A 23,697-nucleotide genomic window follows, 5' to 3' on the forward strand; every position below is an offset into this window, starting at 1 on the left:
ACCAGGAGTTCTGTTTGGGCCGGTAGCTCCTGAGTCTGCCGCAGGCTCCACTGGCACAACTCAGGCAACGGTTAACCTCCAGAGTCCATGTCAGCCTTGGAGGAAACGAGGCTGTCAAAGTAGGGGAAGGGGCCCAGTTTTACAGTGGGCTGTGTGGATGGTTGCTTGGGTGGAGGTCGGCAGGACACCCTTATCTTCCACTTTACCATAATAAAAGGCACAGTACTTCCTACATTGGCATTGGGTGCAACTTGGGTACAACATCTCACAAAATGGATGTAATTTGCTCAGGACAGTCTGAACTGTCCTCACTAGTAAAACAACAATAGAAGTAAATTCAATGGAAGCCTAAAGTGAACATGGTTTACATTTACCTGGCAAGCCACAAGTCTTCTTCAATGCATGTAGTGGTAATGGTCCCATTTAGAGTATAGGGCGGGCCTACCTTGTGATTGACAGGTCTTGGAGTTGTCTGTGATTTCATCTAAGAAAATGTATCCAAACCAATGGGTGACGTCACAGTGACGATGTTCACTACTTAAATGCGGTCTCGGGTTGTATTTTAAGCCAATGACAAACAAACTATTTAGTTGTAAAGGTTGGAGGGCTGGTTGGGACAAATGGATGGACAGACCAATGTTGCCGTCCTCGGACTTGACTAAGTTAATTAATGTATCAACTATTACTAATAAACTATCATTTGCTGATAGTTGCTGCACTAAAAAGCTCATTCATTAAAGCGTCTTTAGGTAGTTGAGTGAAAAGACAAACAATGAGTGAAGTAAGACATTTCTTACCAGATATTTGTTGATGCTGCTGGTGATATATGGTTATGCCAAGAAAATGGCAGGGTGTATCATCATTGGCTTTTAAACCCAACAGCTTCACAATGAGCTGCCATCTCTAATGCCATGTTTCTCTGTCTCCCAAGGCTTGCTTTGAATAAACCTTGAACTCTGCATGGCTCTGAAAGTATGAGGTGAGCCGACGTGTTCCAACCTGGTTATTGTGGATGTTGAGTGATCGTATCAGGGTGAAAAGTCTCAATCGTAGCAGTGAGATCATTATTTCCATTGTCACATACATAAAGGTACATACATAAAACTGGGCCTCTGCATGTAACAACCTTAAGCCCTTTAGGAGCAGCGGGCTCAATGACACCATCCATCGGCCTCAAATGAGAGGAGGAAGAAAATTAAAAGTTAGAGCTTTACTTTTTTCTTTTCACAAGTACTTTTTTAAGACTGGTATTTCAAAATATTACAAAACACATAACTATGTAGCCTATTGGTCCCGCAGCTGTAAAGACTATTCCACATAATTATGTTAGTTTTGCTTTCGAGCGTGATCTACATAGCTTAATCTCAAAGACTTAAAGCTGTACAGTTTCCTTTTGAGTTAGAACACAATGATCGGTGGTGGTATTGGCTGCGGTCCAAGGGGCACCAAATTGGTCGGGATCAGCTCTGAGTGGGCTGCTTTGAAGCGGGGGCTCTGTGTCAAACCACCAACCTTGTGGTTCAGGGACGATCCGCTTTCCCCAAACTAATGAGATAGCTGTGCTATCGCATGTAGCTCTCGCCTGCGGTCTATAAATATGATGTTAACTCCATCACTTCGGCCAAACTTTAAGCATATACGCCAACCAAAATGCAATATCAGTATCAAATACAAAGCTTTTGACTTGAGCAACGGCGACTGTTGGTTCTTTTGTAACATGACCACATTGTTCCCTAATCTTAACCAAGTCATTGCACATTTAAGCTTTTTATTTTCAGCATCAGCAACATATGCATGTTTCCTCACGCTTGATTGGCTGAGGAAACAAGCAGAAGGACGAACACTCCAAGCCCCAATGTCAAACACCTTGTCCATGATCTCCGACTGTGTTTGAGCACCACGGTGTGGACACAGTCCACCGCCTCTCGCCCCCCCGGAGTCCTGCTCAAATGAAGACTAAACAACCGTCAGAGGCAACACTTATATGTTGTCAACAATTGCTTGTTGAGAAACTGCTTAATGCACAACAAAAAAAGTGTGTGTAAAGAATAGGAGGCAAAGAAGCATGTGCTCCCCTGCTGAAGCCAAGCAGACGCTCCTTAAAGGAGTGTTAGCAGCTCAACTCAACACATTAATGATTTTCTGGAGCCGTCTGGGGGCCCAGACCAGCTGCCAGCACTCAGAAGTGTTTACATCCAAACAGTCAATCCCAACACACTCAGGTGGCAATTCTTCTGTGCTGTTGACAAGTAGCCAGTTCACTTACACTGCTGTCATTTCGGATAATCTGGTTCCCCCCCCTCCACAGAGAGCATGGCTGGCAGTGGAAGCAGATGCTGCCAGGCGAGCGCTGATCCCCGAGCTCCATCATGTCTGTTAGAGAACACTGCGGTGCTGCTCTTCCTCCCCTCGCTCTCACAGCTAGGCAGTGGGCTAATTATGGCCTACAAGAGAATTCATTTGAACATGTTAAAACTCTCCGTGGCTGTTGTTGGCTGCAGAATGATCTCCACTAAGTGGACAGGAAGAGAAGGCAGGCTGTGAAACACTACTAAAAACTATCACTGAGTTTCGTGGTTTTGTAAGTTTCAAGATAAAAAAACAAAAAACGTTATTGTCTGTCACATAATGATATAAAATTGCCTTAAGTTTGGGGCTCAAAAACAACATAAAACTCATCTGCTCGCGAAAGACTCATAAACAACCCCATAAATAAATAGGAGTGTAGGCACAGTGTTTGGCCTTGTTTAAAATAGATATTTCAGTGGGAATTAAAGATTCTTTTGTTGGTTCTCTTTGACGTGCTCTGAAACTGCAATCTAAAGGGAGCAGCTGGACTCATTGGTGAAGGGTCCTCGGTGATGTACACGACTGGCAGAGGGGTCTGAGGGGGGGGGGGGGGGGGGGGGGGGGGGAGTTTGGATGCATGCATCGATGACACTTGTGAGTTCTTTCTTGCCTTTATCTGCAAGGAAATTGAACCAGGATGCAATGCCATGCCGCCATACTGGTGTTGGAGTGGTCGGCGAGGGCGAGGGCGATGACGGTTGTCCGGAGTGCTCAGGGGCCAAGCACAATGCAGTTGATGATGTTCATCAGTGAAAATCAAAGATTTGACATGGCGTCATGTCTCAAATGCAGACTTCTCTCAATGAAGTGAATTGGGGCGACTGTGGTTCAGTGGTTAGCAGGTCCGTCTTTGAATCAGAGGAGCGGCGGTTTGATCCGCGGGCCGCCCGAGTCGATGTGTCCTTGAGCAAGACACTTAACCCTGAGTAGCTCCCCGTAGTTGTTCTACGGTTTATGAATGTAAGTCGCTTTGGACAAAAGCGTCAGCTAAATGAAACGTAATGTAATTGAATAGTCAAATCTTTTATATTAAAAGTGATCAAAGCAATGACCTAATTCAACACAGGTGAACCACATACCATATCCACATGGGGTGTAGCATCTCATGAAAACCACAAATTAAAATCTAGCATAGGAAACGACCTACAGCAATAATTCATTATACAAATAGCTGTGGACCCGGCTTAAGACCACGGGCCACCATTAAAGGAATACTTGTGTATCAATTACTCACCCGGTGTTACGACACTTCCTCCACGGACTACAGTGGAAGAAATGTTTTAAGTTGTATGATTTTTGCAAAAAATGCACTTGTTTGTGTAGTGAGCACATAACTGGATCAACGAGACCTGGATTATTCTGCACAAGTTGTGTGAGAGTTTGTGGACAGACCTTTGATACAGTTTTGCCGTTGAAGCATTTACTTTAATTCAGCGAGGATCCACTTCCTTCAAGAATTCTGGGTAACAGGTGGTGAGTAATTGATGATATAATAATGGCAAATGGTAAATGGACTGTACTAATGCTGCAGTATTCCTTTAAGAACACATGTATATGTATATGAAAATATATCTTCTTTGGCATGTTGAGTTATCACAGAAATGTAATTTTGTTCTTAGTTGGTGGCCATTGGTGGTCATGGAGTGCCCTCTGTTGGGCTTTGGAATAAACTACAATGGGCTGTTGCTAGTGGGAGTAATACTGTAGTTTCTACTCCATAACTGTTGTATTTATTTTGATTATAAACCACGTTGAGGACTCCATACCAACTTATATGTTGACCTCTTTCTGGTCTTTGAAAACGTATGTTAGTCAACTTTGTTTGAAGAGTTTTACTTTAATACAATTTGTAAATCAAATTGATGGGTTGGATTGTAATACAATGTCTCGGGCTGCTTCATTACAGTACAACGTTAACTAAAAGATATTGTCCTTTGGGGCCTGAGAATCGTGGTCTCACAGGCTAGTTTTGCCTTTTGAATTGATGACTTATTTTTTCTTTTTTAGCTATTTGTGAGCAGGACAAGTTGTAAACACAACAAACCGAGGATCACCTTAAAACGTTCACCTGCTATAGTCTCTGTGTCTGTCTGCTGTCTGGGTACAGGGCAGAGACTAGGAAGAGGATGTCGTCACCGTGACAACACCCGTCTGATTGGAGACTTTGGTTTTAGGGCCTCGAGTTTGGCCGTCACCATCTTGTTTTTTCCGCAACCATAACTGACACGACAAGGTGGAGCTAAATATATTGTGACCATATTTTAGTGACCCTTAAGTGTACCGCACCGACATGCATATGCACACATGTATGCCCTTATGGCCGTAAATATTCCACCTGATGAAGACCCTGGAGAGGTTGGTCTGCCCCCTGGTGAGCTCATCTCTGGACCCACTTCAGTTCGCTTACCAATCTGGCATCGGGGTGGATGACGCGGTCATCTACCTGCTCTACAGATGCCTTTCTCACCTGGAAAAGGCTGAAGCACTGTGAGAGTCATGTGTTTCGACTTCTCCAGTGCCTCCAACACCATCCAGCCATTGCTTCTGAAGGACAAGCTGGAGCAGACCGGGGTGGACCACCACCTCACTGCACGGATCCTGGACTACCTCACCAACCATCCACACTATGTGCGGATACGGGAGTGTGAGTCAGACCTGGTGTCCTGCAGCACAAGGAACCGCTCTGTCCCCATTCCTCTTCTCCATTCCTCTTCTCCATATACACCTCGGACTTCAAATACAACTCTGCTAACTGCCACTTCCAAAAGTAATCTGATGACTCTGCAATCGTCTACCTCATTTCCACTGATGACGACAGGGAATACAGGGAACTGAACCAGGACTTCATAGGATGGTGCCAGCGGAACCGCCTCCAGATTAATTCTGGTAAAACCAAAGAGCTGGTGGTGGACTTCCACCGGGGTAAACGCTCTCCCCAGGAACCAGTGGACATCCAGGGAATGTATTGAGATTGTGAGATCTAATAAGTACCTGGGTGTTCACTTGAACAATAATGGACTGGTCTGACTACACACATGCACTCTACAACAAGGGACAGAGCAGACTCTGAGGTCTTTTGTAGGTCAGGGAGCACTCCTGAAGACCTTCTTTGACTCTGTGGTGGCATCAGCCATCTTCTATGGAGTGGTCTTCTGGAGCAGCAGCATCTCAACAGCTTACAGGAAGAGACTGAACTAACTAGTAAAGAAGGCCCGCAGTGTGCTGGTGTCCACTGGATACGGTGGAGGTGGTGGGAGACAGGAGGATGATGGCTAAGCTATCATCGCTGATGAACAACACCTCCCACCCCATGCAGGACACCCTGGCAGCTCTGTAGCTCCTTCAGCCACCGGCTGCCTAACCCCCGGTGTGTGAAGGAGAGTAACCACAAGTCCTTCCTTTCTGCTGCTGTCAGGCTGCACAACCAGCTGATCTCCAAGTACACCACAAAAACACCACTTATTCACTTTAACCACCCCAAACTGTGCAATATTAAGAGACGGTGGTTGGAAAACAACTATATTTATTCTGCCTGTGTATATACAGTATAATGTTACTGTAGATTATTTTTTGTACTACTGTTTACATCACTTGTTTTTTCAATATGTTTACTACTTCTTATTTACTCCTTTCAGCACCATGGACAGCGCCTCCGGCAAAAAATTATGTTTGGTCTGCCAGAATCTACCAAAACGCAAACCTTGAAAACTGTATGACAATAGTGAACACAAAACACGAGGCTTGCATTGGTGTAATATAATTATGGTCCCAGACCGTAAGACGCCGTGGTAGAGACCCGTCAATCACAAGGTACCCCCGCCCTAAAGCATACCCTGCTTTATGGTCTACTAGATGAACATTCAACCCCTGCTGACCATTAGAAATAATGCAAGTTGAAGACACTTTCTTTAATGGCTTTACTTTTCAGACCCAGAGGTTGTTTCACTGACACAATTACTAAAGACAAAGGGAAAGGAGAACATTATTTGTATGTTTCATATCTCCCTGTTGTGTGCAATGTCCCTTATAAATGGACACATGACGGCAAAGGTAACTTGGATGCTGGTACAGCTGACGACCCCATGCTGTTATCTGCTGGTTTGTGAACAAATCCTGTATAACGCTTCATGTCTCTGTCCATCATTCACAACCCATATGAACAGCACAGCATCACTTCTTTCTGGAAGTCATGTGATGATGTAGGTCTAAAAGAAGTCTTATTATTAATTTTTTTTATTTTTTATTATTTCCTCCTCTTGACAAGACATATCCTCTTGATATATCTTGAGAGATAATCAAAAGAACAGTGCACATGCTTTCACTTATTTCCAACAGTATTGCACAATGACCTCTGTCCCTGCGTGCTCGTGTGAACAATACCGTTATCTACTTCCTCTTTTTTATGCCACACGTGCACATTCCAGCCCCCCTTTTCGATAACAGTGACATTTCCTTGAGTGGGAGCGTCCTGAAAACTGCGGCGCGGACCGCTTCCACTTCCTCTTCCTTTTCCGAGGGGCCGCCGCCAGTCATATGACCCACGGCTCGTCGGGAGCGAGCGGAGCGCCGCTGCAGGACGCGCCGGCCCGTCACTGTGTGTCTGCACCTGGACCCGAAGGTAAGGACGCTCGGCCCGCGGGGCTTTCGCTGCTGACGCGGAGCACTTCACACTCCGTAGGCGAAACAGTCAGGGCTGCGGCAACGCGCGTGTGGTCAGCGGAGGAACTACTTTCCTCTCTTTTTCAGCGAGAATAACAAGTTATTGGTCGGATAATAGTTTTAAAATACAGCTAGCTTGATGTTGGCTTTGATGGCGAAAGATGCCAAGCTAGATGAAATAAAATGACAAGATGTTCAAACATATTTGAAAATGAGCGAAATCTTCTAGCTGCCCTTTCACGTGAAACGGAGCGAGGCGTTAACGGGGACAAGACTTTACTCATCTTCAGGTTCGTGCTTTTTAAATGTGGTGGCTTTACTATAAAGTGTTTACACGCTTTAATGTTTCTTTTCCCGTTTTGTCAGACGGGACACTTGAACGCATCAGGACTTCGTTATGGGCACACTGGAGGCGGAAAGGGTTTCTTTCTCGTAGTCTGTCAGCCATCAGCCCACAGGGTTAAATCAGCACAAAGATGAGCCAATTAAGATTCATATCGAGTGCTGCATGGGGGATGCATTTTTATAGGCCAACTAGGCGACAAACTGTGAATGCGATGCAGGAAGTGTCTTAAAACCTGCATTCTCTCTACTGACCAGCAGGGGGCGGCGACTCTGTTTGCAAAAAGAAGTCCGGTTGTATAGAAGTCGATACAAAATGACTACTTCTCTCTTGATTTGTTCCCTCAGTAAACATTGTAAACATGAGTTTATGGTCTCTAGTTGCAAGTCTTCTTCAATACAGCATGATAGTTAGCATCGTAAAATGCTATGTTATGGCCATTGTAGGTAAAACCTAAACATATTTACGGATAAGTGGGAAAGGGGTAATATTCACAGAAAAAACCCTCTAATTTCTGTGATTAAAGTTGTAAATGTTTTGCGAAGCGTGAAAATAATCGGCAGCAAAACGCTAACTCTAGGCTATAAAGGAACTACAACAAGGTCACATGGCCTTGTACGTTTATTAAAAAAAAAATTGTACACTAAAGAATCCAAAATAATGCTCTGTGCCCTCAAATCACCATGCAATATTTGTGCATAATCGTATTCATTACATATGGCCTAAGGGGCTGGAACGGCCTATATTAACCTAAGACTCATCCTTTTTAAATCGTTACAGCCTGTAGGATCTCTCTATAATCTACCAAAATGAGATTGACAGCACTGCTAGCCAATCAGAATCAGTTTTCTGTCAAACGCTTGATACGCTGATTTAAAAAATCATACTGAAATGCTGTTCTGCGCATTACATGAAGTTAGTCGTCAGTTAGCAATGCAGATACAGTGCTTTCAGATCAGCGATTTGTTTTTCTTCAGCGAAGGCAAGTTATATTTCTCTAAATTCGCTTGGAAATCCTTTTTTTATTATGCATGATATATTAATATAGATTTTTGGGCATTCAGAACATTGTGTTTGAGTCGTGTTTGGAGCATGTATAATCAGCTTACATATTATTGTAGCCCGGGCTGTGCTGTTTATTCTGATAGGTAGCATCACTATATCGTTTGGTGATTACGGCATTCATTCACAATGATGTTTGATAATTATGTGTTTGATAACCCAGACTTGGCTTATCCCAAATATGACTACCTATTGTTTATATTTGATCTTACTGACATCTATTGCTTCTGTCCATCCTGAGAGAGGGATCCTCCTCTGTTGCTCTCCTGAAGGTTTCGTCCCTTTTTTCCCTGTCAAAGGTTATTTTTGGGGAGTTTTTCCTGAACCGATGTGAGGTCAAAGGTCAGGGATGTCGTATGTGTACAGATTGTAAAGCCCTCTGAGGCAAATTTGTAATTTGTGATATTGGGCTATACAAAATAAACTGAATTGAATTGAACAATTACTATGTCTTGTGTGCACTTTACCCGTTTACTGCTGTAATCCTGTAAATGTCCCTACTGCTGCACTAATAAAGCATTATCTTATCTTATTTTATCTTATCTTAAGCAGACGACTTGCTTCAAAGTCTCAATCTGTTCGGTAAAATGATAAGTGTTGTTATTGTCAAAAGTAAACTACGGTCAGAAAGGTCAGCCATTATACCTTTTTATTTTAATACAAACTAATGTTCATGTTTGAAGGAAACCATGTCTGCGGTGAAGCTGGAGGGGTGGCGAGAGCGGATTCGTAAAGAACTGGACAACACAGTGGACTTCTGGCTCAAATACTCTCATGACACGACACATGGGTACTGTTCCCAAAAGTTATAACTTGCATGCCGTGTGTGTGTGTGTGTGTGTGTGTGATTAACTTGGACCTCTCCTTGGTGTTTCAGAGGCTTCTTCACTTGTATCGGGAGGGATGGGAAGGTTTATGATGAGCTGAAGTATGTCTGGCTGCAGGGTAGACAGGTAAGTCATGATGTCAAGATGCTGGCTGTGCAGCATAACCATCTGAATAACTGTCAGATATGAGGTTAATATATTTTTGTCACAGGTGTGGATGTATTGCCGCCTGTACCGAACCATGGAGCGCTTCCACAAGCCTGAAATCCTGGAAGCTGCAAAAGCCGGTAAAGTTTGTTACAGCTAGCTAAACCTACTGAAGGGTCCCATCTTGGTTGCATCACTGGTATTAATTAAAGAATTATCTGAATAATAAATAATCCATTTACACTCATGTTTGCCAAAGAGGATGAAGTAAAACACAAAGTTCAAATTGGACACAAATTAGTCCCTAAAAGTCTGAACGTTCACATGACGTCGACACATTAACTTTAGAGTCCACAGGTGGTGCAACAGATGGTGCAGCGCGGCGTTCTGTTGTAGACTTGGGTGATTGATGACAGTCATGATAGTGTTTGCTCTATTAAATCATCATTATGGCACGGTAAAGTGCACAACATGTCGTCACTGTTGGAAGGAAACCTTGGAGCTGCAAACATGTCATCTTTAAGGAGAACTAAGAGAACCGGACAAGCCAGTCTAGGCCCAGTTTGTGATCGTTGATGATTAAATCAGTCAATGGGGCAGCTTGTGAAAGAACAGCAAACATTGATCTTCCTTCATATCATCCCAATTCCAACTGACCGCTGTTCTCCAGCACAAACGTGCCGGCATTGCAGCTCTTAAAGGGGACATGACATGAAAAGCTCTCTTTTTCAGTGTTTGTGCATATACCAACCGTGAAGTATGACATCATTATTATTATTAATAATAAGGCTGCCTACTTTAGAAAACATTTTTGAAAGTCATTCAAATGTGCCTCCCCTTTCAATGTCACATGCAGGCTCATTCATGGCCCCCACACACACACACACACACACACACACACACACACACACACACATCCAAAAACATCCATTATCACGGAGCAGACAGCATGCCAAATGGAGCAAACTGAGCATTTTTCTCGGGAGTATGACTTAAAGAGACAGGCGCTAATACGGCCAAATTTAGACAGACAGTATGTAAAAAACAATGTGGTTTTTCCCATAAAAGCATTTAAATTGTTCTAAGAAAAACCCCAAAACACAGTTATGAACCTAAATACATAAGCAGGATATGTCCCCTTTAAATATCCTGCCTGAATAAAGCCGTTGTGAACATTGACAGCTAATTGAACAGACCGATGGAGCCAGCAGCTTGATATATTCATGGGTGGGATTCATTGCTCATGAATCATAAGCTAATGTCACATTGGTCTGTTTGCTTCGTAGGAGGAGCTTTCCTCAGAAAGTTTGCTCGTGTCTCCGGTGGCAGCGGCGGCCCGTGGAAGTGCGCCTTCTGCTTAACACGAGATGGCAAAGCACTCAAAGTTCAGAGGACTGTATTCAGCGAGTGTTTCTACATCATGGCCATGGATGAACTGAGCAGGGTCACTGGGGACAAGGACATGCAGGTACAAAGCAATAATCCAAACCATTGCACACCAGTTGCTCAACAATGAATGTGTCCGGCCGTGTCTCAGGAAGGAGAGCCGGTCTTACACAAATCACAGCCGTTCAATCCTTAGCTCTGTGTTGTGACTTCAGCCGCCACATGTATTGTATGGGCTCCAAACACACTTTTATGCTGATGGTGCATGAACAGAAACAGACTTTGAAATAGTTCATCAAGCTACAGTGAAACTAGTTCAACTTCTTCTTTTCTTTTTTTTTAATATCTGGATCTTGGTTGCCCAAATATGGTCCTAAATGTATTTTGGCACTGTTGTAACAGACAACAGAAGGTGTGATGTAACTGCTGACATCATCAGAGCCAGAAAGCTTAAACTCCAGTACTCGTCGTTTCTGGATATTACTGGAAGTAAAATATACCGTCATGTATGCAAATGTCATGTACTTTGTGGTCATTCTAGTTTTCTTGTTGTTGAGCCTTCAATATAATAATATTTGCTCCAATAATACACATATACATTACAGCGTGTGAACGAGTTAGTGAGGCTGATTGGTTGCGTTGCTAGCTAACCTGCTGTGTGTTCACCAGTGACTCACATGAGGTTTAGTAAAGGTGAATGTGCCCTCACATTCCCACATCCCTCCACCGCCCCTCTAATAAGATGGCCTGTGCTCTGTCGTGTCGCTAGCTGGAGGCTGAGCAGATGATGGAGCAGGTGATCTACTGGGTTCGGGTGGACTCGTCGAGCCTGGGCCGCCCACAGCTTCCCGGAGAGGTTCCCACCAACAGCATGGCGGTTCCCATGATGCTGCTGTGTCTGGTGCAACAGCTGACCGAAGGCCGGGGTCAGGAGGCCGCTCAGAAGTACGGGGATCTGGCCAGCTGGTGTGTACAGCAGATTCTACAACACATCCAGGTATGGACGCAAAATATGATGCTTGGTGATTTAAAATGACTCCATAAAGGGGAAGTTCAGGGCTTTTTCAAATCTATCGTCCTCTCGCTGGTTTCTCATGATTACCAACCATGCCTTTTTGAATATGCTGAATATGACATTTCTTTCTTTCCTTCTCTTGTAACTGGGTACAGAGAGACGGCACAGCTATTCTAGAGAATGTGTCACTGGAGGGGGCGGAGCTGCCGGGTTGCCAGGGCCGACTGCAGAACCCAGGTAAACACTGTCATCCAGAGGATGGCGAGCACAGTGAGTGCATGGAGGAGCTCTAGTTGAGCGCTTGTCCTGTCCTTTGTTGCCGACCTCGACATTTTCCAATGCGTCTCTGGTCTTCCCCCCCCGTGCTGACTCCAGGCCATGCCCTGGAAGCGGGCTGGTTCCTGCTTCAGGTCAGTGGCGAGCAGCAGGACGAGGAGCTCCAGAGGACCGCCATCAACAAGTTTGTGGAGCTGCCTTATCAGGACGGCTGGGACAAAGAGCACGGAGGCCTCTTCTACTTCCTGGATGTGGACGGCCACTGCCCCACACAGGTGAACCGGTCATCCGCTCACATGATGGTGTTTTGCTTTCGACAGAAGATCGTTTGCATTTATCCGATCACTGTTGTATAAAGAAAATGCATGAAATGAGGCCGTCTGCTGCTGCTCCTTGTGTGTTTGACCAGTTGGAGTGGAACATGAAGCTGTGGTGGCCCCACTGTGAGGCCCTCATCGCCTTCCTCATGGCCTACAACCAAACCAAGAAGCCACAGCTACTGGAAAGATTCTCTCAAGTTTATGAATACACCTTCAGCCACGTAAGTTGAATAAAGTTCAACATGTTTGATGGCCTCCACGCACAGCATGGGCTCTGGAACCAAGCTCCTGGAGAAGGGTTGGACTTTGTCCTTTTCTGGAGTTGCCCAGGGTGAGAAACGCCGGGTGGGAGTGGGGATACTCACGAGCCCCAGGCTGAGCACCGCTGTGTTGGAGATTTCCCCGGGGAACGAGAGGGTCGCCTCCCTGCGCCTACGGGTTGCGGGGAGTAAGGCTCTGACTGTTGTTTGTGCTTATGCACCGAACAGCATTTCGGAGTATCCGGCCTTCTTGGAGTCGGTGGGAGGGGTCCTGGAAAGGGCGCCGCCTGCCGACTCCATAGTTCTCCTGGGAGACTTCAACGCTCACGTGGGCAATGACAGAGAAACCTGGCGGGGCGTGATTGGGAGGAACGGCTTGCCCGATCTGAACCCGAATGGTGTTTTGTTGTTGGACTTCTGTGCTAGCCACAGTTTATCTATAACGAACACCATGTTCGAACATAAGGTGGCTCACAAGTGTACCTGGTACCAGAACACCTTAGGCCGAAGATCAATGATAGACTTTGTAATCGTATTATCTGATCTGCGGCCGTATGTCTTGGACACTCGGGTGAAGAGAGGAGCAGAGCTGTCAACTGATCACCACCTGGTGGTGAGTTGGATCAGATGGCGGGGGACTCGGCTAGAAAGACCTGGCAAGCCCAAACGTGTAGTGAGGGTGAACTGGGAACGTCTGGCAGAGGATCCTGTCCGGGAGGTCTTCAACTCCCACCTCCGGAAGAACTTCTCACAAATCATGAGGGAGGCTGGGGACATGGAATCCGAGTGGACCTTGTTCAAAGCCTCTATTGTGGACGCGGCTGCTTGGGGCTGTGGCCGGAAGGTCATCGGTGCCTGTCGTGGCGGCAACCCGAGAACCCGGTGGTGGACACCGGGGGTGAGGGAAGCCGTCAAACTGAAGGAGGCCTTTCGGGCCTGGCTGGCCCAGGGGTCTCCTGAAGCAGCTGACGGGTACCGGCGGGCCAGAAGGGCTGCAGCTGCGATGGTCGCGGAGGCTAAAACTCGGGCATGGGAGGATTTCGGGGAGGCCATGGAGAAGGACTTTCGGTTGGACTCAAGGAAGTTCTGGCAAACCATCCGACGGCTCAGGAAGGGAAAGCAGGGTCTGCCCCAGGCTGTTCTCAGCAGGGGGGGGGGGGGGAACTGCTGACCCGGACTGGGGACATCGTCGGGCGGTGGAAAGAGCACTTTGAGGAACTCCTAAACCCGGCCAACATGTCGCCCGGAGAGGGGGCAGCGCCGGAAGATGTTGGGGTGGTTTCACCCATATCCCTGGAAAAGGTCGCTAAGGTAGTCAAAAAGCTCCTTGGTGGCAAGGCACCAGGGGTGGATGAGATCCGCCCTGAGATGCTGAAATCGCTGGACATTGTTGGGCTGTCTTGGTTGACACGCCTTTTCAGTGTCGCATGGGGGTCAGTGGCAAACAGTGCGGATTCCATCCCGGTCGTGGAACAGTGGACCAGCTCTTTACCCTCGCAAGATTACTGGAGGGGTCCTGGGAGTTTGCCCAACCAGTTTACATGTGCTTTGTAGACCTGGAGAAGGCTTTCGACCGGGTCCCTCTGGGTTTTTTGTGGGGGGTGCTGCGGGAGTATGGGGTGCCGGACCCGTTGGCACGGGCCAGCCGGTCTCTGTACGTGTGCAGTAGGAGCTGTGTTCGTCTCCTCGGTAGTAAGTCAGACACGTTCCCGGTGGGTGTTGGCCTCCGAGGTGCTCTGCCGTAAACCGGCAGATTGCTCCCTCCAGGTGGGGACAAACTGCCTACCCCAAGCGAAGGAGTTCAAGTATCTCGGGGTCTTGTTCACGAGTGAGGGTAAGGTGGAGCGGGAGATCGACAGGCGGATCGGTGCGGCTGCAGCAGTAAAACAGGCTCTGTACCGGTCCGTCTTGGTGAAGAGGGAGCTGAGCCGGAAGGCAAAGCTCTCCATTTACTGGTCGGTCTACGTTCCAACCCTCACCTATGGTCACGAACTCTGGGTCGTGGCCGAAAGAACGAGATCTCGGATACAAGCGGCCGAAATGAGCTTCCTCCGTAGGGTGGCCGGGCTCAGCCTTAGAGATAGGGTAAGGAGCTCGGACATCAGGGGGGAGCTTGGAGTCGAGTCGCTGCTCCTCCTCCTGTCGAAAGGAGTCAGCTGAGGTGGTTCGGGCATCTAGTCAGGATGCCTCCTGGACGCCTCCCATTAGAGGTTTTCCAGGCACGTCCAACTGGTAGGAGGCCCCGGGGAAGACCGAGGACACGCTGGAGGGATTATATCTCCCGGCTGGCCTTGGAACGCCTCGGGATCCCCCAGAATGAGCTGGAAAGTGTTGCGGGTGAGAGGGAGGCCTGGGTCGGCCTGCTGAACCTGCTGCCACCGCGACCCGACCCCGGATAAGAGGTGATAATGGATGGATGGATGGATGGATGTTTGATGACTTTTGTAGTACAATTAGCACATAAATTAAAAATGTAGCACGTGAAGCAGCATATTTAAAGTTGTGTAATGTTTGGGTTGTATCCGCATGGTTTAATACACTTATTGTAAGCCGCTTATGATGAAAACATCCACACAAAAAAAAAGTGACGCAAATGACGTAACATTGAAAATCGCATGTGCTTTTATATGGATGAGTCAACAGAGATGAAACCTTTCTGAAGCGTTACGAATGTGTATTTGTATATTTCAGTGCACCATAGGCCTTTGTAGCATAGGATTCCCTTCAAACCGTTAAAGGTAGGCGTCGGGCGCCAGACAGGAGAAGAAGTTAATAGGGTGACCTTTAACCTGTCAATTGAAGTGGATGCTACCAGAACGGTTGCCTTCTGCTACAAAAGGCACGCGTTTCATAAAAATACACAAACATGTTCATTCGCGTTTACTGTTTTCTCGGTTTTAAATACAACGGGACAAACTTTGGAATAGACTCCATACAGCCTTCGGCCCACTATCCATGAACAAAAAAGGAAACTCAAATAGATTCCTGAGATGGCCTTAAATGTCTGTGATTAAGATAACTAAATAAAATGTAGACTCCAGAGAACTACTAATTAAGTGTGTGGGGGTCAGAGGGAATGCGTTGGGAAAGGAGGGCTTGTAGGTCTGTGTGTGTGTGTGTGTGTGTGTGTGTTGTTCCCCCACTTGGCCCAGCTCACAGGTGTGCTCATTTAACCCCTCCTTGGCTCCACCCTCTTTTGCTGTTAGGAAGGCAAAGGGCTCGTCTGTGCTGTTAATTCTACACCTTACATATTGTACTTGTGCCCGATTCTGTGCAGTTTCCTGATGCTAAGAGCGGAGAGTGGTTTGGCTATTTGACTCAAGAAGGGAAAGTGGCCCTGGATTTTAAGGGAGGCCCTTTTAAAGGTAAGAACATCATTGCCATTCATGAGATTTCACACAACTTCCCTCTCGACGCTCTAAAAGGCTTCATACTGTACTCCTTTAAGGTCTTTATCGTTGCTGTTTAGAATGTGCTTTCATAATGCATACAGTATTACCAAACAGAAACTAGTTGCCACACAGTGAACGTGAGTGTCTGGGGGCCCCGGGGCAGCTTCCTGCTCAGTAAGATAATCAGGGTTTCTCTCCTCTTCCTCAGGCTTCTTCCATGTGCCTCGCTGCCTGTACATGTGCGAGCGTATGCTGGATGACCTTCTGGCGAACTCGGACTGAGCGTTGTGACGTCTATCTTGTAACGACGGGATTGAATGTCTGTTTGCCAAATCAAACCATGATAATCAGTCGTGTAAAGAAAATTGCACTCATTTTCAAATAATTTCAGATACGTCTGCCGTCTTGTTTCTTACGACTGAGACGATGTACCGCCATTGAGGTTGTTGTGTTAACTTTTTCTTCACGTATTGAATTTTGTGAGCTTCTCGGTGTCTAAATCACGGGTGGCGGCGATCCAGGATTCCTCAAACATCTTCTGCGGATGGATGGAGTTCAGGAGCTTTCTTGGTGTTAACCAGTGAGCCACTGTTCCTCAATCATCATACATACTAAAACATAAACACCAAAACAACAGGTGGAAAATGTGCCTTATACACTGAAGTTCTGAGCCAGCTTTCAATACCTTTTTTCAGAGGCCTGTGTCTTTACATCCTATTCATTACAGCTGATGTAACTATGCTACAAGCATGCCCATGTCTATTCTAACATACCGGTGAACCATAGAGAACGGTTTAGGCTTCAGTAGCTTAGTGCTAATCACATGCTTCTAATTTTTATTAGTTGACAAGGCAGATGGAGGAATCACAAAAAGTTATTTGAATAAAAATTTTGCATGGACCATTTTGTTACAGTTTTGTTGGGGTGGTGGGCATGAACATGTTTCTTCCTCCAATGGAAACAGCTGCTGTTGGAAAAGAGACTGATGAGTGATGGATTTGATCCCAAACAACTTAACACACAGGTGGTTTCTGTGTACTTCATCTCCTAAGTGGCATGTCTAGCGTTCTTTTGTTTCAAAATGAAATTAAAATGTGTCTGTATCGAGTTGTGTAATTATAAATAAATATCTATTTTAAATGTACGTGTTTATCTATATATCTATATATAGATATATAAATACACATTTATAATTGCACAACTATACAGACACATTTCACTTTGATTTTAATATTGAGACTGATATACATGCACACACAGTGCAGTAACGGAAACACATGAGGCCCCCCTGCAGAATAACCCTGAGAGCGCGTCTTTTAGCAAATCTGTGTGCAAAGTCTTTAACCACGCTCTTTACATCTAAACTGACGTTTATTCTCTATGCTAAGGATGGCCACACCTGACAGCCTCTCTTGTGACATGGAGCTTCTGAGATATGTTTTGATCAGTTTTAGCTTGGAAAATGACCTTTCAGCGCTTGCGACAGTCACGGGTATTGTCAGAAATAATTTGATGGCCGTGGCTACATCAGGCACACTTGATAGTATGGAGTTGTTTTATTATTAGCGTGTTTGCTAAATCATAAAGGCCCTAGTGGTTGCCTGTTACGATTGCCTTTACAACTATTATTTAAAACTTATAAAGCCAGTTTAAAATACTTTTTTTATTGTGTAGCTTTATATGAGAGAGACAACTTTGAGGGATATCTTAATGTTATTACGTAATGTAATATTATTTATTTATTACATTATTCGGCCCAGATTCGGCAGCCATCATCGGCCAGAGTCGATGATGGCTGCCATGTCTCAGACAGAATCTGCCCATGTCCGTAACAGCTATGACAACAGTGAAATGTGCCAAAGGTGGCTCACATTTGGCCGCATCGAGCCGGAACACAGCCGAGTCAGACCGACACTTAGCCGCAATACGGCCGAGTCCGCTGGCTAGTGTTGGATTAAAAACAACAACAAAAAATTGCCACGCGAGGCCCCCACGCGGTGCGGGGGCTGCGGGGGAGATCTCTATCTACGGGTCTGTGCACACATACCAATCATAGATCAAAACATTGGCACATTTAGCTGAATCATAAAAGCTATAAAGAGCCGGCTCTTTGCAGTGATCCGGCTCACTGAAAAGAGCCGGAATTGCCTTCACGAAAGCGGAACCTGAACGTGAGGCGTGTTGGCAGAAGGGAGGTTCACAAGCTACCAGGGTTTGGTCGGTAACACCGCAGCACGCTTTCATGTACGCCGTCCATACATGCACATGGGACATTGTAAAAAAACAAAGAAAACTATATTCAACCTAAACCGATTGTTGTGTTGAGGGAAAACCCTTTTTGGCGAATTAATATCAGCAAAACTGAAAATAAAAGTTGCTGCATTGAATACAACCCATGTAACAAACCGGAAGCCTGATGTAACGGATGAGGAAATTACGGAAAGCGAGGAGTGAGATGTTGAACGTTAAACGCAAATAAAACCTCGGTTCATTCAACGTTACTCTAACTAGTCGACTTAACATTGTCGAGATAACAAACCAACCCCATGTGTTTTATGGAAGGAGGCAACAACGTGACGACGTAGCTAGCGGCCTTTTTGACGTTATTAACGTACAAGCAACTGTAACTCGTCGGGGCTTTTGTGTAAACATCTGACCGACGTTACGTTAGCATATTCTGCCTCGAGATTAGCCGAAACTGCCGTTTTACCTCCACGGACTGACTGGACGGGGAAACTACAAGTGGAATTTCACGAGTGATCTTTCCTGCAATGGCGGAAAAGGATCCGGATCACAGGTACCGTTGGATTTATACGAAAGTTGACTCTTTGATGGAATAATGTCGGGCACACGGCGTGAGTTAAAGCGCATTGAAATCACCCTTCGGTGATTAATGGTAGATGTTGAGTTGAAGAGTTAGGTATCCATGTCACAAAGATGGCACACCTTTAGCCCGGTTGGGGGTACGTTACAATGGACATCGAGCAGGTTAAACGAGAGCCACCTTTTTGTGGAATTGAAAACTACCTTTAGGCTCAATGTATCTCTCTTGTATTGCAGCCTTTTCATGCCAGGTGCTTGGGAGGTTGCACTCCTGCTGTGAATACGTCGTGGTCATTTAGCATTAAAAGCCAAAATCAAGAAATTAATTTCCAGAACGTTACTGTTTGAATAGCAAATAGACTGCGGAGCAGACCACGAAGCTCTGGGTAGCCCTTTAGTAAAATGATTAACTTCTCCATATTTACTGTAGACTGGTATTAATCAAGGGAGCAACCTCCTGTTCTGCCAAGTGAAGCCAATGCAAATGTTTCTTAAAACGTACATTCTCTCTACTGAGCAGCAGGGTGTTGGAGACTCATTTATTTGAATTACACTTACATTAAAAGGGGTTGAAGCAGTTTTAAATTATTTTTTAGATTTGACCATTACCTCTCGTCTGGTATAGAGCCTGAAAGACACAGCAAGAGTCATGGCAACTTGATATATGCTGTATTATTATTATTATTATTATTGATATCAACCATAACATCTCAACTGCAGCATTTTAAAGATCTGGACCTGTATGTTTGGAAAAGCTGCCTTTTGACAACAGATGCATCAAATCTGTCTCTTGGCACAAAACCATCTGCAAAATGAATTCTCGTAAAGTGTTTACCGTTTTAATCGTTAACTGACATATTGTTGTTTTGTCTTTAAGTGGTACCGGTGTCTTCTACCAGGCAATACCTGCTGTTGGTGCTGATGGAAGAAACATCATGAAACTGATTCCTGTAAAAATGATCAACGGAGACCTTTTCAAATCTCAAATAAGCCGGATCAACACCATCATTGCACCACCGAAAGCTATTACTGTCAATATTGCCTCCGGGCCAGTTGGCATGGGGCAAAAGCCAGCTTTGAATCCTTCTGCAACTGAGCAAATTGTCAGGAAGCAGGTTCCCCTCGTGAATGCCACCCCTTATCAAGTAGGTTCAAATCTTGGTTATTCACTAAACAAGAATCCACTCCAGCAACGACAACAGAGTGTGAATTTATTGGCAATTGTACCTCCGATGGGATTACCTGTAGCAAACAGTGGGAAGTCAGTAAGACCTCCATGTCAGCTCCCAGTCACAGTGCAATCTCCAGTTCCCCCCAGAATACAGTGCTTTCAGATTCCCCCTCAGGCACAAGTCCGAACAGTCCCAGCATCTGATCTATCGGCGGTTAACAAGAAACAGACTTTTACTCCATCAGCCAAGTTGCTTTGCAGGACATCAAACACAACATCGTGTGGACTTCCATCACAAGGATCAGAACCACATTTCAATTTAGTTCCAAATGTTCCACAAAGGCCCAACAGCCCCATAAAGTGGTCGGTTGAAGAGGAAGACAACTCAACGGTTCCAACTCTTAATCCTATTGGTTATTCTGCTACTTCAGAGATTCTTCGACTTCTTGCAGGAAGAGAAAATGCGCCCATTAGAAAACCAGGTCCAGCTCTCGAGCCTATACAGTCGTCTGTTACGACAGAGAGAGAAAATGCTGGGAAGCTCTGTGAGGTCCTTATTAAATCTGTTACTGGGTCCAATCAGGGCAAAAGTGTAGAAAAACTGGCAAACCCCATGTTCATGTGGAACGGGAAGCAACCACAACAGCAACAGAATGTACATGTAATGGCCCTAGTACCTCTAATGTCAACACCTGTAGCAAACAGTGGAACGTCCGGAAGACCTCCAAGTGATCTCCAAGTCACCGTGAAACCTCAAGCACTACAAAGAGGACAGTGTCTTCAGATTCTCCCTAGAACACAAGTCCGAACAGTCCCAGCATCTCATCTACCTCCGGGTATCAAGAAACAGACTTTTCCTCCACCAGTCAACTCCTCACCAAGTTCTACCTTACCCGGTGCGGTCTACATGGCGCCTATCACAAGTGTCAATCCAGGTGTTACTCCACAATCTGATTCTGCACTTGACATGCTCAAGTTGCTTTGCAAGACATCAAATGCAGCATTACATAGACCTCCATTAAATGGATCAGAACCACATTTAAAATTAATTCCAAATGTTCCACAAAGGCACGACAGCCCTATAAAGTGGTCCATTGAAGAAGACAACGAAACGGCTCCAACTCCTGATGCTGTTGATTCTTCTGTTACTTTGGAGATTCTTCGAGTTGCTGCAGTGAGGGAAAATGCTGAGAAGCACTGCAACGTCGTTAGAAACCCAGCTTCCGGGTCGAGTCAGGGCAAAAGTGGACAAGGAGAGGAAAACCCCTCGGTCATGTGGAACGGGAAGCTTTTTGTTTTCTCCAAAAATTGCAGCCCGCCATATAAAACTGGAAAAAGCGACCCACCACTTGCGTCAGTCACACCTCGGAAAAAGAAGGGCCTCGGAATTCTCAATCCGAACCAGTCGCACAAAGTGATCGACCTTTGTGACGACGACGCTCCAAATGACTCGTCTCAACAAGCGCCGTCGGTTCCTAGGTGGGCAGCCACTCCCGCGGATGAAGACAATGTCATATTCGTGTCATATACTCCGCCCGCACCCGAGTCTCAAGATTTGAGACCACAAACGACACACGGGAAGGAAACCGACCCGGCAGCCACCAGCAGCTCGAGCAATGTGTCGGAACACGAGAGCCCGGATGGGACACCCGGCACGCTCGAAGGAAGACATCTTGACCAGAACGTATCAGTCAACACGGTCAATCATCCTACGCATGTCAATGTTTCAGCAGTGGTGAACATGCATGATGATGATGATGATTGCTCCAACGTTAACAGCCAGCAGAGCACCTCCGCCCAACAGTTGGAGAGCATGGAAGTTGATCCCAGCAGCAACGGAGTATGCGTTGGACTAATGGAGGACACCCACAGCGTGGAGGTGAGGGCACTTCTATGTTCAAGCACGACTCGAGGCAGTTGGATGCATTAAATTATCTCTTATTGAGATAATTCTAATGCATCTAACTGCATTGATAAATGTGTATTTAGTCGTCACTACTTTTTTTTAGAAACGCTGATGCACAAATGTTGACACAGTCAGTAGCCGTGTTTCCATTCAATTGTGAATTTTAAGCAAACTTTTTAAAATGATTAAAAAAAAGAATAGCAAAACAGGCGTGTTTCCATTAACGGGTTATTTCTTTTATAACTGCTACAGTTCAGTTTGGTCAGAAGTTGGCGCTACAGGCAACACAGTAGACGGGGATTGATGCAATACACGAGTCTGTGTTCTGGACAAAGCCAGGCGCGCCATTTCCCCCTGCTTCTAGTCTTTATGCTAAGCTAACTACGTCCCAACTCCAGCGCTGTACTGAACCATCAATTGTATCGCTAATTAATTATGCCGTTTAAATATTGTGATCCATCAGAAGAAAGGCAATATTAATTGTTGTTGTTGTCATGGTGTTGTGTCTACTATTTTGCATCTCTTAATAATCAATTGCAAATTATAACAACTTACGGAGCTACCTAACATTCGGTTCTATATTGCGTTAAAATATTTTAGCTTTGGACGGCAAACCGTTACCGGTGTTCTGTCCCGGCCTCACCTACTTGAATGATGTCATGATATCCTGTTAGCTGTCTGCCTGATATCATGTGAATGCAGCATGACTCTCACTGAGATGGCAATGTCGGCCCGACACAGACGGATTTATCTTGACAAATATTGGATCAATGGCCAATCCTATCAGCCAGACGGTGATCTTGTTTAACATAACTTACTAAACATCAGCATTTTTCAACGTTGGCATTTTCAGCATGTTAGCATTTAGCTCAAAGCACCCCTGTGTCACTTGCATGACTGTACATTTGTAGTATTGTTTGTATTTTAAAGAGGTTTTATTGTTTGTCCTTGCAGAGCTCTATGACCAGTCGGACGTCTTCGCCGGCGCCAGAGTCCTGTCAAAGGTCGGATGATATGCTGAGACGGATATTTGGGATAACGGCCGATGTGAAAATTGACCTGCAGAGGATGGACGGAGCCTCAGCTAGGTCTCTTCCTGCAGGACCTCCAGAGAGTGAGTGCATTAAGCCGGTGGAGGATCATCAGGAAACATCGAGCGGATTTAAGGACGGAGAACTTTTTATGCAGCAAGAGACTGAAAGCTGCAACGGGCTCATCAATGCAGAAAGGGGGAACGTACTCGCTCAACAGGAACCGTCCAAAGACTCCCCCTCTCCAAGTCCTCGCGCCGGTCATGGACCTCCCGAGTGTTCACATTTCAAAGTGAACACAAACCCTTCGCCCAGGGGGACATGCGGCGACGTCGAAACGGAGCCCATGACTGGATACGTTGAGCCCATCGATGAGGATTTTCTCAGCGCAGAGGAAGAAGACTTCCCCGACTCGCGGGACACAGCTGGCCGCTCTCAGACTTGTGCGGATCTCAATGCAAACACGGGGAGACAGGGAAGAAAAAGGAAGCGCCCAACGTGTCCATGTTGCATCCCGGGTGCTCCAGATCCCCCAGCGAGGTCCAGTGAAAAGTCCGAAGAGCCAGAGAAGTGGGAGTGGACAACGGAGCGGACAAGCAAGAAAGGGGCGAGAGCAAAGGCCTTGAGTAAAGACGGGAAAACATCTGGAAGCGTCGGCTGTCTGACGGCCAAGAACATGCACAGCTGTAGGACGTCCGAGGATCCGTCCAGTGACGGTTTATCCACAGCG

General features: G+C 45.9%; 2 protein-coding genes across 2 annotated transcripts in view; both read left to right on the forward strand.

Annotated features, from left to right (window-relative positions):
* The first annotated feature begins 6,771 nt into the window (after positions 1-6,771).
* On the forward strand, positions 6,772-16,937 carry renbp (renin binding protein). The gene is made up of 11 exons (XM_034538132.1): positions 6,772-6,967; positions 9,097-9,203; positions 9,291-9,366; positions 9,452-9,527; positions 10,674-10,855; positions 11,543-11,770; positions 11,944-12,025; positions 12,164-12,339; positions 12,474-12,605; positions 15,922-16,009; positions 16,245-16,937. The coding sequence occupies exons 2-11, from the start codon at positions 9,103-9,105 to the stop codon at positions 16,316-16,318; spliced, it is 1,215 nt and encodes a 404-aa protein (XP_034394023.1). The 5' UTR covers positions 6,772-6,967; positions 9,097-9,102; the 3' UTR covers positions 16,319-16,937.
* Positions 16,938-18,218: 1,281 nt separating this feature from the next.
* The window catches only part of lrif1 (ligand dependent nuclear receptor interacting factor 1), a 6,854-nt gene continuing 1,375 nt past the window's right edge, over positions 18,219-23,697 (forward strand). The window contains exons 1-3 of the mRNA XM_034537432.1: positions 18,219-18,833; positions 19,737-21,909; positions 22,891-23,697. The exon at positions 22,891-23,697 is cut by the window's right edge and continues 108 nt beyond it. Of these exons, the coding sequence (XP_034393323.1) occupies positions 18,808-18,833; positions 19,737-21,909; positions 22,891-23,697 (3,006 nt within the window). The 5' untranslated portion in view covers positions 18,219-18,807. The remainder of the gene's footprint in view (positions 18,834-19,736; positions 21,910-22,890) is intronic.

Source organism: Cyclopterus lumpus, chromosome 7 (assembly GCF_009769545.1).
Source record: "Cyclopterus lumpus isolate fCycLum1 chromosome 7, fCycLum1.pri, whole genome shotgun sequence".
Classification (NCBI taxonomy): Eukaryota; Metazoa; Chordata; class Actinopteri; order Perciformes; family Cyclopteridae; genus Cyclopterus; species Cyclopterus lumpus.

Coding starts and splice junctions, on each gene's coding strand:
- renbp (XM_034538132.1), top strand. CDS start 9,103: ATGTCTGCGGTGAAGCTGGAGGGGTGGCGAGAGCGGATTCGTAAAGAA. Junction 9,367..9,451: donor TCTGGCTGCAGGGTAGACAG/GTAAGTCATGAT, acceptor TTTTTGTCACAG/GTGTGGATGTATTGCCGCCT. Junction 12,340..12,473: donor ACGGCCACTGCCCCACACAG/GTGAACCGGTCA, acceptor GTGTTTGACCAG/TTGGAGTGGAACATGAAGCT.